The sequence below is a fragment of the Sander lucioperca genome, chromosome 14 (genome assembly GCF_008315115.2).
Source record: "Sander lucioperca isolate FBNREF2018 chromosome 14, SLUC_FBN_1.2, whole genome shotgun sequence".
NCBI classification, from domain to species: domain Eukaryota; kingdom Metazoa; phylum Chordata; class Actinopteri; order Perciformes; family Percidae; genus Sander; species Sander lucioperca.
Window position 1 is genome coordinate 2,042,637 of NC_050186.1, and position 12,922 is coordinate 2,055,558.

Here is a 12,922-nt window from a genome sequence, read left to right on the forward strand (position 1 = left end):
GCTGTCTGTTTCCTTTCTAACAGCTTTAAATACAGAAGGTGATTGTTTCCAGTGAAATTCTCAGTAATACGGCATAATAACAGTGAAAACATTAGCATTATTGTAAGATCTTGATAACGTTAATGTGCCGTATAGGCAACGTTCTTACTGGAAAATGTAAGTAGATGGATTATTATGACTCAGATTAATCTCATTTGTGGTTCTGTTGGGGAAGGAAACCCTTCTACATTTGTGTGTGTTAATTATGAATGAATATTATACTTCCTGCCCTAAAAGTAAGTTAAAGGATTTGATGATTTCAATTCAATTTTGTCCATAAGTCTGCTTTCATGTCTTTTAACTAAATGCTTCAAACAAATATATAAAAAAAAAAAAATAGTATAAATAAAGATATTAGGTTCTTTTATTCCTTTTTGGTTACAGCGTTTTAATATTTCATCAATGTATCACTATGCAGAGAAACTTAAGTTATTTATGTGAAGGTAAACTGCAGTAGCACCATAGTTTTGTGGACTATTTTGTGAACATGCATTTCAGTAGAAAAGAAGACAAAAGTCTCACTTCTCAAGCAGTTGAGGTACTCCTCAGCTTTGTAGAGCAGCGTAAATATAGAACTAATTGAGTTTCTATAAAAGGGCCACTGGAAGTCCCTAGATAGTGCAGGTTCTGTGTAAAAAGAAGGATCTGAACGTACACTGTATATTCCCATGGTTTGTCAGCACTGGCAGGTCATGTTAACATGCAACAATGCTTAGGGTTTCTGCTAAGTCACAATTCTGAACTACATTAAGTACATTTTAAACCCCATCCTTTTTTAGATGTAACAATATTCAGAGTCTTCTTGTCAGAGGGGCAGATGGCTACAAAAAGTAAACTGGACTCACGATGTTCTGTACACAGAAGAGCAACTGAGGTTGCTGCACACTAATTACAATACAAAGTGCTAGCACCTCCATTTAAAAAAAAAATGGCTCTCCATGGCAGAGACAAAGAACACATCTATAAATTGATCTAAATTAGATACAAGTTTTAAAACAAAGAGACATGATTACATAAGTAGTCACACCCTTACTCGTGGCACACCCAAATCATAGCTGGTGCAGCAGTTGTTTTAAGCAGGTGCATGATAAGATAAATGGATGTCACCTGTGTGTAATCAGGATGTGCTATGGGATTTTATTTGAAAGTATCTGGATGTTCCAACTGCTGTTAACACTGCGTTATTAAAACAAACACTCAAAAAAATGTATGACAAGTTTATTGAAAACTGAAAGTGCTAAAGAAAATCTATTTAGTTGATTGTTGTCAGTGGACTGTTTTCACTAAACCAGGCCTACGCCATCTGCTTTACAGCTGCTTGTAAACGAACACCGTTTTAATACCTAATATAATATATACAAAGTTAACGCTCAATGGTGGTTTTAAGCCCCAAACGTCTCCTTCCAGGCAGCGCTGCGACCGTTGTCTTCAAGGCACCTAACCCTAACTTTAACCCTAACCTTAACCATTGCCTAATCCTAGTGCCTTCCAGGCAGCGCTGCCTGGAGACGTTGGGGGCTTAAAACACTGATAAACCAAGTTAACATACAAGTTAATTCATTTGTTTTCCTTTAAGTACAATAGCTTTAAAGTTGTAAAAATGGCATTCTTTCTGCCAATATCAAGTATATTTTCTCTATTGACTTTTCCAACTCTTCAATGAAGTTATTTCATGTTTACACTGAGTGAAATATTCAAACCCAGTGGCAGGCAGAAACACTGTGCTGGTATGTCTTGCATGTATGAGACAGAAGAAAGATAAAGAAACACACACAGATGACGTTCAGTGAGCCAGAAAATAGGATGTGACAGTAATTAAATCTGGTCTTTTGAGTTTTTGTGATGCTGTTCAGGTGGAAAATTATGTCCATTATCTGGACTATTTGCTGCATCTTCTAGTCTCTGCTAACCATGACTATAGCCTAACCAAAACCCTGAATAGATCTGACTTTAAATCCTCATGCACTTTAACCTTACAATGTACATTAGCCCAGCTATGGTAGTAGAAATATGTAAGTAAAGTAAAAATGTAAGCATTTTTATAATATAAAATGTAAGCATTTTTATAATATAATTTCCTAGGATATACTTTTTGCTTTTAACTCCACTCCCGTGCTTAAAGGCCACATCATGAACACGCGTTGCTTTTTGAGCGGCATCTTCTAATAGACTAATTGTTTTAACAGGCTTCTCATGGCAGGGCTTTAAATGTCTAAAACAGCATGTCACATATACTGTAGTGTATTCCTGCTATTAGTTGATGAGGTGAGGAATGAAGTTTCCAAGATCCAAAATCATTTTCCCTCATTTCACAGTCTGTTAAAATCCTATCACAACTGTTTTGTCAATCACTATTTCCTGCCTCCCGAGAGACTCTAACACTAACAGATTTCTTAGTCTGAGGTCATAGCTTCCTTTACTGGGTAATTGCTCTCAGAGGGAGGTTTAACCGCTCTCGGAAGGCTCTGGACATCAGCCACACTCGACCTGGAAATGATCTGGGGGGGGAGAAACCATCTGTCTGCAGGTGAGTGGTGCTGTGTCATCTGAACTAGCTCCAAATGTGTTTTAGCCATCATCTAGATGAAAGTGATGTAAGCTGACCTGTATTTTCTCAGCTGTTAAAGGGTACTGACAGTGGCATGCTGGCAAAAGAACATGTTAATGTAGAGCATTTACATAAAGACATGTTTGAATTTCATTTAGGACTGTTTTGTTTGTACATATAAATAAATTGTACAGTAAATTCTATTAATTGGGGGTTTTTTTATGAAAAGCTTTGCGGCAGTTCTTTGCACATTGCTCTCCAGCAGGTTCATGTTAAAGATGTGACTGCCATCCATTAACGTCAAGTGACCAGTATTGACTTTAATTTCAATAAGTAAAGCCATTCTATTCAGGACTGATCAATATTTCATTTTCAGCAACGATTTAGAGAGGCAGCCGCTAAGGGAGACCTCGTTCAGGTTAAATAGATTTAGTTTCTGTACAGATAGGGCTGCAACTCATGATTATTTTCGTTGTCGATTAAAATTTAGATTCTTGATAAATGAACTACTCTTTTGGTCTATAAAATGTCAGAAAATAGTGGAATATGTCCAGCACATTGTTTTGTCCAACCAACCGTCAAAAACTGTTTTATATAAAATTATAAAAAGCAGCAAATCCTCACATTTAAGAGGCTGAAACCAGAGCTTTTTGGCATTTTTGCTTTCAAAAAATGACTCCAATGATCAAAATAGTTGCAGATTAATTTTCCATCCTTCATCTTTCCTTAATCGAATGATTGTTTCAGCTCTAAATATACTCCTAATAATTCCCCTACTTTACACCACACTGTAGACATAACGTGCGTTCATGGGCATCGGAAAAACATTTTCCCCAGTGAGAACGTCATCATTTACGTCCCTTCCTGTGGAAATCAGAGGTGGGAAACTGGGGCTAGATTTTGCTAACAGAGTTTCCCAGTTGGTGACGCGTTGTTGACAACTGACGTTTGATGTAGGCGACTTTGGTTCACTGAACATATTTCAATGACGATAAACTGTTTATTGTGGACAAATGCCTCTGCCAAGAAACCTACACAGACATAACATGTTTCAAATTATTCATAAATAGGTATAAAAAAAACACCTTATCCGTGTCCTTTCCCGTTCGTTGTCCTGCAGATAACACCAACAAACACCTGTCCATGTGCTGTTTCTATGCTCGTATAAGAAAACAGCAGCAAATCTTTTGTTATTGTGGCCTCCATGTTTTCACACACCTGATGCTCTAGGCTACGGTGAACCGTTGGTTGCAGTCATGCAACAAGTTGTTATGCCAAACACCAATATAACAGAAGAAGAAGAACACGCATCCCGACCATGTGAACGCTCGTCGGAAAAATGCATATTTAGCTATATCAATTCACCATAATTCACTGTCATACTAAACCATACCAAAAGAGTGACACAAATGAATGTGAATATTTACCAATTTTTGGTTTATTTATGAGTTTGGTACAACAGTCTTTTCACAAGAGAGTCAACCTTTTTGTGGTAAAGTTCACACCGGCTGTTGCAACAACAACTTTTAACATCGAAGTATAAACACGGTATTTATATATCAATCTTTATAGAATAGCATTAATGCCATCAGGAAATCCATTGTAAGAAAAGGCAAAACCTTTAAACTCATCAGACAGGAAACTTAATGTCTTCAATTTGCGTTCCCCTTCTTAATTCCCCGATAAAGTCTGATTAGACTAGAGGGATTGCACATTACATTAAGGTTAAATAAAATGCAGTTAGATTAATCCTTACAAAGTAATGGGCTGGGAAAAGTACATTAACGATTTGATATTAACACGTTACTTTATGAGGCCTCTTAACATCCTCCAGTGTCAGTATTGTGGAAAAGACACAGTATAGCTGCCTTTTGTTATAAAATGCAGGGGATGGTATGATTCTAGCTTTTGTTGTCAGAGCTGCTCTGTCAACCAGTTGGACCAAATTGTTTGCAAATGTTCCTACGTAGTACGTACCCAAAAAAAAGAGAGAAAAAAATTGATTATGTTCATCTTGTGCTTAAAATTCCTCCAAACTATCTGGACCTTCTCACAGAGAAGACAATACTGTACAATTTCATACTTAAAATAAATTAACATAATGGAACACATTTTCACATTTTGACATTCATTCTTTACAGTCATCGTGCAGGTTGTCAAAACAGCCTCGCAGTGGTTTAACAATTTAAAAAAGTGCAAGAAAAGAGCTCCTCGACAACGTCATGTTGTTCTCTGGTTTCACTGATATACTAACTGTTTTGATTGTACTGTTTTAAGTGTATTTAGTGATATTGTGTTTGTGATAACTTATAGATAAAGAGTAATAGGCCTACGTTGATAATGGGTATTTAGTTCAGTAGTCTGTCAAATAGCAGTCGGCAAGCTATCCACAGATTGATGGATGATTATTCACTATTCATTATCATGTCTTTGCAGTGCTCTTATTAGTTCCTATCTTCTGTCCGTAGACGTTTCTGTAACAGAAGTGAAAGCTTTTCAAGATCATGCTAACTGTTATATGCATTTCTCCTGTAAGTTTGCATTCTCGTCCGTGAAGGTCACATGTAGAGCCGGGTCCTTGGGGCACATTGGAAGTTCTTTCAGTGGCCTGCCTGGCACTCTTTCCTCTAAATCACTCTGTGAAAGCTCCCTCTGAGGCCCCTTGACCTCCTGGGGGCCCTGTAACGTCTGTGCTTCTGGAGGACTGGAGCCGCCCTGTGCCCCTGCTTGAATTGACCTCCTGGCGTTTTCCTCCGACGGGTACAGGAAGGTCTGTGAGGTGTTCACCATTTCCCGCAGCTCATGCGACACCAGCGAGGGAAAATCTCGCGAGACAATGGAGGCGGAGAGGCCGCCGTCGGCACAGCGGAACTGCCTGCCGTTCCTTCGTCCCCGCCCGCCCATTTTGCAGAACAGACACTTGATTTTCTCCATCAGCTTGAGGACCACTGTCTTTCTCAGCAGGATGTAGATCCAAGGGTCTAAGATGGGGTTGACAGAGGCCATGCGAATGGCCAGCAGGTCTTTATTCAAGCCGAAAGGCTCTTCTGTTTGGTTTCCGTACAGCTGATTCACAAAGATCCTCCACTGATGGCACAGGAGAGAAAACACAAGATCATTTAAGGAACGTGTCAATGGGTTGTCGGTCACATAAAGGAACATGGAACTACATTTCAAATGCAGAATCAATTTGAGCTAGTGTTTTTCCAAGCCCAAACTTGTCTACACTTCACTTACAAGAGTAAAGTAATTGTTTATTTTATATATTCCTACATGGTTGGCATGGAACGGTCAAATCTAAATAGACACTTGGCTGAATGTAACTTCTGTGTAACCACAGTAGTGTGGAGATGGCAAGAGCCCAATAAAAACAGAGTTCTCATCATCCTTCATCATAAGCCTTTGACCATTGGGCTTCCCCATGGGTCTAATCAACAATCAATCAACAGAGTCACAAAAGCCTTAATGTTGGACGTTTCATTAATTATAGAAGTGAGATCCTTAAAGAATTGGTTCACATTTTTTTTTGTCCAAACAAATACCCACATTAAATCAGATTTTTGCGTGCTGTCATCACTCCTCCTGTTTGTACTTGGACCTTCAAATATCCCTTTCTATCATGCTTCCAATGGAAGAGGAGTCCTCTGCAACAACACATTCCAAGGCTTATTTGAAGCCACTGTGAAAGAATTTTGTACCGAGAAGACACTAACATCGGGAAAAAAAACTCAAATATTTGCTAATCTCAGACTGCTGAAGCCTCAGAAAAACTTCAGCTGAACTTTGGCATATATTTTAACACAGAATCAGGACCAAGGATTTTGTCCCGAGTAGCCTAATATTTACAGCAAGACCAAACTGTTCATATGGGCACCTGACAATTGTTTTAAGACAGACTGAGTGTGAACCCATCTTTCAATTCGATCACTGACTTTGGCCCCACAGATGCAGGAATGTCTGCCTGTCATTCCGCACCCCACGAGCAAACACCTACGGAAATCTCACGCTCTGATCCTCCGAAGGCTGATTTTTAGTTGGCTAGTAGCCTACGTATAGTCTGAACATTAAAGTCTGGCGATGAGAGTTTGGCCTAAATGAGCAAATAACACAAAGTTTACACTAATTATATATAATAATAATAATAATAATAATAATAATAATAAATTGTATTTATATAGCTCTTTACATAGTACTCAAAGACACTTTACAGTACAACCAGCACATATAGCACATTAAAAACATAAGCAATAAAACCAACACATAAAACAAGCATATTAGAGGCAATTAAAAACAATAAAACCAGTAACTATCAGGTGAGAAATGTAAGACTATTGTATGTGGAAAGCTAATCTGAAGAGGTGTGTTTTGAATGTGTCTAGGTCAGTACAGTCACGGATGTGTATGGGCAAGGAGTTCCAGAGGGAGGGGGCTGCAATGGTGAAAGCTCTGTCACCCCAGGTACGGTGCTTGGTCCTGAATGGTGGCGAGAGGAGGTGGGGTGTTATGGTCTTTGTGGGTGAGGAGGAGGACTTATATAGGACTATGTATATATATATATATATATATATATATATATATATATATATATATATATATATATATATATATATATATATATATATATATATATATACACACACACGTATTTTACTATAATGCTAATACCAAAACGTTGTAAATGCTGTTTTAAACAGCAAACGGAGGCAGTGATCTCACTTGTGCCTCGAAATGCGTCACCTAACCACAAGTATCTAAAACGGGAACACAAAGTTCGGTGATTATTATTATTAACCATCTCCTGCCTGTGTTTTTATCTAATTCATTCGGTACCATTACGAACTTATTTTGGTGTTTTGCTGTTATAAGGGCGCACACTCTTTTTTTTATTATTTCTATTTTGACACATATCCATTTCATTACTTTCTGGTGAATTAAGCTGTAGTCTACTGCGTTTCCTTTATTTGTTTATTGATTGCGCACATACATACGGTGCAAAGTGTGTCAGATACTCACCACTAAAGGTATGGAGCAGATGAGAACCACAGCCGATGTAGCTATAAGCAGGATCACCATCTGAATCTCTGCTCCGGCTAATCGTCCGAAACTCCGTCTGCGCCTGAGTTCCGCGATGCGCCTCTGGTCCGTGCCCAAAGACGTGCGGCGGATGAACCGCTTGTGCATCAGGATCAGAGCCCCGCACACCATCACGTTGCATATGACAGTGGCAAGCACGATGACTGAATTTACACCCGCGTACATCAAATTAAAAGTCGCGACTGATGTTTGGTTGTTCTGCCAGTCAATAAAACACCAGGTCTTCGGTCTCTGGAGTTTCACCTGCCCGAGCCCCAAGCTGGGCAGCGCGCAAAACACGATGTTGGAAATGTAAATGGCCAAAAGAGTCAGCGCAGCGAGTTTTTGGTTGACGTACTCGTTGTAGAAATATGCATGGTTTATTGCCAAGTATCTCTCCACTGACATTGCAAACACAATGCTGAGTTGGACCAAGAAGAAAAAGAGCAGGATAAAGCCGGAGTACTGGCACAGTGGATCACCTCCCGGCCACGCGCCCTTCACGTATGTGGCGATTGTGACAGGACTGGCCAGCAGTGTGCCCAGGAGGTCTGTCACCGCCAAGCCACACACAAGTGTGTAAAAAGTCGTTTCCTTTTGTTCCTTTCGTGATATCCGCAGAACCACTATGGCGATGACATTCCCCGCCACCCCAAAGATGAACATAATCGCCGGGATGGTGGGCGGTTGAAATCTCCCCGCTGCTGTGGAGTTCATACCTGCTGTGACTTCTTTCACTGTTTTACACTAAGCAAAGATTCTCCTCTCACTTCCGAAGTAGTGGCATTTTGCATTAATGCACATTGTCCAGGTTCTCCAACAAGAAGCAAATCCATCGTTTCCAAATGTCCCTTTTACGCACACAGTTTAAACTCCATAGTCTTGAAGGAAACACGAGCAATCCACAGAATGAAGGTGTTTAATCTTGTGGTTTTGGTTTGCAAGTGATGCTCCGACACTGCGAGCTGCGCTTACGTTGATGGCACACTCAAAACTGACAGAGAAGTTTCCTCCCCGGCCACTCAAGGCAGCTCCTCCTCTGCATTTTCAATGCAACAAATAAGAAGTAGTTCAGCCAGGCTCCACGTGCATCGGGAGAACATTTGTGTAACGTCACAGATCTAGTTTCATTTCTTCATTTGAATCTATCACCACCCTCCTCATCTGTCAGTTGACATCAGCAGAGTCACAAGTTCGCTTATTAGGAAGTCTGCATTTAAAAAGAAAATATTAAAACCTATAGAAATCTGTAATTTTAATCAGTGACACAAAGTGCGTAATTTGGTCGCCTGTCAATGGCATCATATAACCTTTGACCCCTGTAGATGCTCTATCTTTCTCAAAACCACACATGAAAACCAGATGATACTTTGAGAGTAATTGTTAATCATATAATGGAAGGAATTATACTCAGTAGCAGCAATCCATAATTTTCTGCTACACAGCATCATGTTTTTATTAATTACATGCCACTTTGCAACACAGTAGACAGTACGCCTAATTTATTGGAATGATATTTCAGTATCGATCCAGCTGTGCTGTGTTAACAAGTGGCTCACGCTAATGCGAGAAATCAAGAAACAATACAATTTTCAACATACTGTGTAATTTCACACTCCAAACAGGATATATTTCCTACCGGTATCAGTATTCATCTACTCCACATTTTTAACACACAAACCCAAACACACCTATTTTTACACAAATCCACCCACATCCACCCCCCCCCCCCACACACACACACACACACACACACACATCCCCTTGGTTTCCAGTTCTCAGTCACCATACCTAGTTCTTATTTCTTATCCATAAAATTTACAACGCTTCATATATGTCCTGCCACACCTTGTTGAATTGTTGCCTTTTGTTCCGGTCTTCGAACATTGATTTTTCTATAGTTAAATAGTATTTCATTAGTCCTTTCCATTGTTGTAACGATGGGGCCTCTGTATCATTCCAATACTGTAAAATCATTTTTTTATATACCAAGGAGGAGAAAAGAACCATCCATCCAATGGGGTATTTTAGCTCGTCAGTATTTTGGAAGATACTGCTCAAAACTGTGAAATCAATTTTAATTTTACAGGTCTTGGTCATCCATTTTTGGATCTCTACCCAACCCTTACAGACCTTCTCACATTCCCAGAAAGCATGTATTATTGTCTCATGTGTGCCATTTTACACAAACAGGGGAGATAGAGGCATCAAATTTATTTATTTTTGATTTAGTGTAGTATATCCTTGTCATGAGCTTATATTGTATGAGACGCAGATTATCATTGGTGGTAATGGTGTTGGTTATATTTTATTATTAGACAATCTTTCCAAATTATATCAGAATTATTTATTTGAAGTTCTTTGTTCCAATCCTCATGTATTTTTTGGAGAGAATAATTATCTGCCTGTGCTTCTATAAGGTGTTTGTACACTTTCCCTATTAATTTCTTGTTTTCGCCTGAGTTTAGAAATAATTAGAAATTGTATGATTGTTGTGACCATGGTTAACAGCGCTGGGCTAGTCTATATCCACGACGTTCCACTTCCGGGATTGCTCCGATGTCGCCAGAAATTCCCCCCGGATATCACTCTTTTCGGCCAGATGTCCGTTACCTCCCGCTTTCTTGGGATGTCTACCTTCCCAAGAGTATTTTGCAGCGGCACCGTGGCTCCGTCCGGCGCTGAGCGCCGCCCATGACGATTGGTTTAAAGAAATGCCAATAAACCAGAGCACGTTTTTTTCCTGCTGGGTGGACTAGCTAAACCCTCCTCCGCAGTGCCGTGGAAAAAGATCTGGCAAAGCGAGACTAGCACTGGGCTAACCAACGAATACATTTGCCATGTAACGTCTGCTGTATGGGTAGTCTAGTAATCTAATGCAACGATATCCAGCTAGTGCACGCCAGTCCATCTCCCTCATTCCCCGCCACTAAGAGACTTCTTTGGGATGAAAGTGGACAACATCCTGGAGCTGCCACCCCTATGGAGACCCCTAGCGGCTAAATATTACATATTGTAAGTTTAAGTACAATTTAGAGGTACTTGTACTTTACTTGAGTATTTCCATGTGATGCATTACAGAGTGAAATATTGAACTTTTTAGTTCACTACATGTAATTACTAATTATGATATTTCATACAAAACACCTTTAGATTTTGATGCATTTGTTCCCTGCAGAAATCTCCTAATTAGCAGTCTGTTTGGTCTATAATATAGCTTACAATGGACTCCTAGCTGCTTATTTTTTGTCTAAATTCAGCCTGTTAAATTATGACATCAAGTTTTCTTCATTCATCTTAATATCTAATGCAACAACATGCTTTTTTTTGTTTCAAGATACTAAAAAGTCAGCTCTACATGTAGAAACTTAGTGCAGAAAATAAGAAAATGTTTTTACAACATAAGCGACCTATACATACATTATTAGATCATTTTGTTTTTCACCCTCAGCACACAAAATTTGTTGACATGTGGATGTACACTTGCGTCATCTAAATGTACTTTTTAACTTGTGGTGAGTGCACCTCTTAACCACAAGTTCCCATCTTATAAACACCCACTGAGTCAGCATGATACTTTGCAAAGTTGCTAAGCAAAAACTTCAATGAATTAGAAGTAGATTTAAAATATATCTTAAAGTAATTGATTTTTTAAATTAATTTTAAGTAACGTACAAACACGACTTTAAGACAGGAACATTTTATAATCTTCAGTCAAATATTTTTTTTTTATGCTGTATTTCACTAGCGCCAAGACATTTTTTTATTTGTCGACATTCTGTTTATACTTGGAGTCAATCGGATTGTTTTAGGACAGCAAAAACAGCTGCAGCAGATAAATATCTTAAAGTTTGTTAGGACACTATAGTCAGGAAGTTGATAGTGTGTTCACTGAATCAAAACGGACTAACTAACAAACCTATTCTGTTATTTGTTATCTGTAAACAAAATGTTTCAGAGCAGGATGTTAGTGTTGTGGTGATCAGTTGTGTATGCTGAAAATGTGTCATTTCCTCTTCTGAACTGACTGAAACCTTCAGAGGCGACACTTCTACTGACCTCAGGTTGATGCTTTCTCTTGAACAAAGAGGAAGGGAATGTACGTCTTTCACTGAAAACGCAGTAACATTCTCCTCATCAATGTGTACATGTTAGCACATTGCTCCAAAATCAAATCATATCATCTGCTTACTAGGGTAATCTTGTGGTATGTTTTCTACAGAAAGTTGCCAGATTTGTCGCTAGTCGCTTTTTTGAAAAAAAGTCGCTAAATCTAGCGACAAAGTCACTAAGTTGACGACACTAGGTGCAGCAGCCATGGGCAGCATGAGAAAAATAAAGTGTTTTTTGAAAATTAAAGCATGTAAACATAAAAATGAAATATAATGGGTCCACTTTAACTTTGTGCAGTTCTTCTTTTTTTGCTTTTGCTCTTTTTCTTCCAATGTGGACAAGATCAGATTTCTATAATTTCACCACATCGTGTGCAGAAACAGGTGGTGGTGTGCACTTCATGAAATATTTGTTTCAAATCAGATGGCACTGAGCAATTTCTAAGTCAAATTATAGTTGTCATCTACTCAAATCATGCCGGCGCTATTTATGTGATTTCCGTATGGTCTTCATAGACCTCTTTAAAGTGATACAAACCCCTACTTTGTGTGTCGTGTCTCCATATTTGACTTTGATATAAATCGTTCAACAAGCATGAACATCAAAAAAAATTAATTTGCAGATGTAAACACTAGTTTGTTTTGTACTGCTTTCAAGATTACACAATACTAATGCTAGATGTACCGTAGAAGCACAGATGGGCTGCATTTGCCACAGTTGTTCACAAAGCTTCATTCAAAATTAAAACATCTTCGGACCACATGTTCCCACCAAACATCACTACTTTTTTCAAGCATTCTGGGTAATTGACAGGGGCGTAAATCTAGACAGTGCAGGCAGTGTGTGTGTGTGTGTGTGTGTGTGTGTGTGTGTGTGTGTGTGTGTGTGTGTGTGTGTGTGTGTGTGTGTGTGTGTGTGTGTGTGCGTGTGCGTGCGTGCGTGCGTGCGTGCGTGCCTGCCTGCGTGCGTGCGTGCGTGTCTGTGCACTAGCGCCCATCATAATAGCATGCACTGGGACCCGACTGAAAATCAAAATAAGCTGTCATGTTACTTAGTTTCAGTATTGGCAACAGTTAAGTAATATTACTGTGCATATATAAAGATAATACTGACCCAGTAATAGGAGCACAGGGACTGGTGACAGCGGCG

General features: G+C 39.1%; 1 protein-coding gene across 1 annotated transcript; it reads right to left on the reverse strand.

Annotated features, from left to right (window-relative positions):
- Window positions 1-4,001: 4,001 nt before the first annotated feature.
- ptger4b (prostaglandin E receptor 4 (subtype EP4) b) lies at window positions 4,002-8,718 on the reverse strand. The gene is made up of 2 exons (XM_031317795.2): window positions 7,601-8,718; window positions 4,002-5,674 (listed from the first exon to the last, which is right to left on the reverse strand). The coding sequence occupies exons 1-2, from the start codon at window positions 8,375-8,377 to the stop codon at window positions 5,102-5,104; spliced, it is 1,350 nt and encodes a 449-aa protein (XP_031173655.1). The 5' UTR covers window positions 8,378-8,718; the 3' UTR covers window positions 4,002-5,101.
- Between the last annotated feature and the right edge of the window lie 4,204 nt (window positions 8,719-12,922).

What these genes read in the sequence shown, in the direction of transcription:
- ptger4b (XM_031317795.2), bottom strand. Translation starts at nt 8,377, where the DNA reads ATGAACTCCACAGCAGCGGGGAGATTTCAACCGCCCACCATCCCGGCG. An exon ending in TCTGCTCCATACCTTTAGTG is followed by an intron (nt 5,675 to 7,600) that starts GTGAGTATCTGA and finishes CTGTGCCATCAG; the next exon opens with TGGAGGATCTTTGTGAATCA.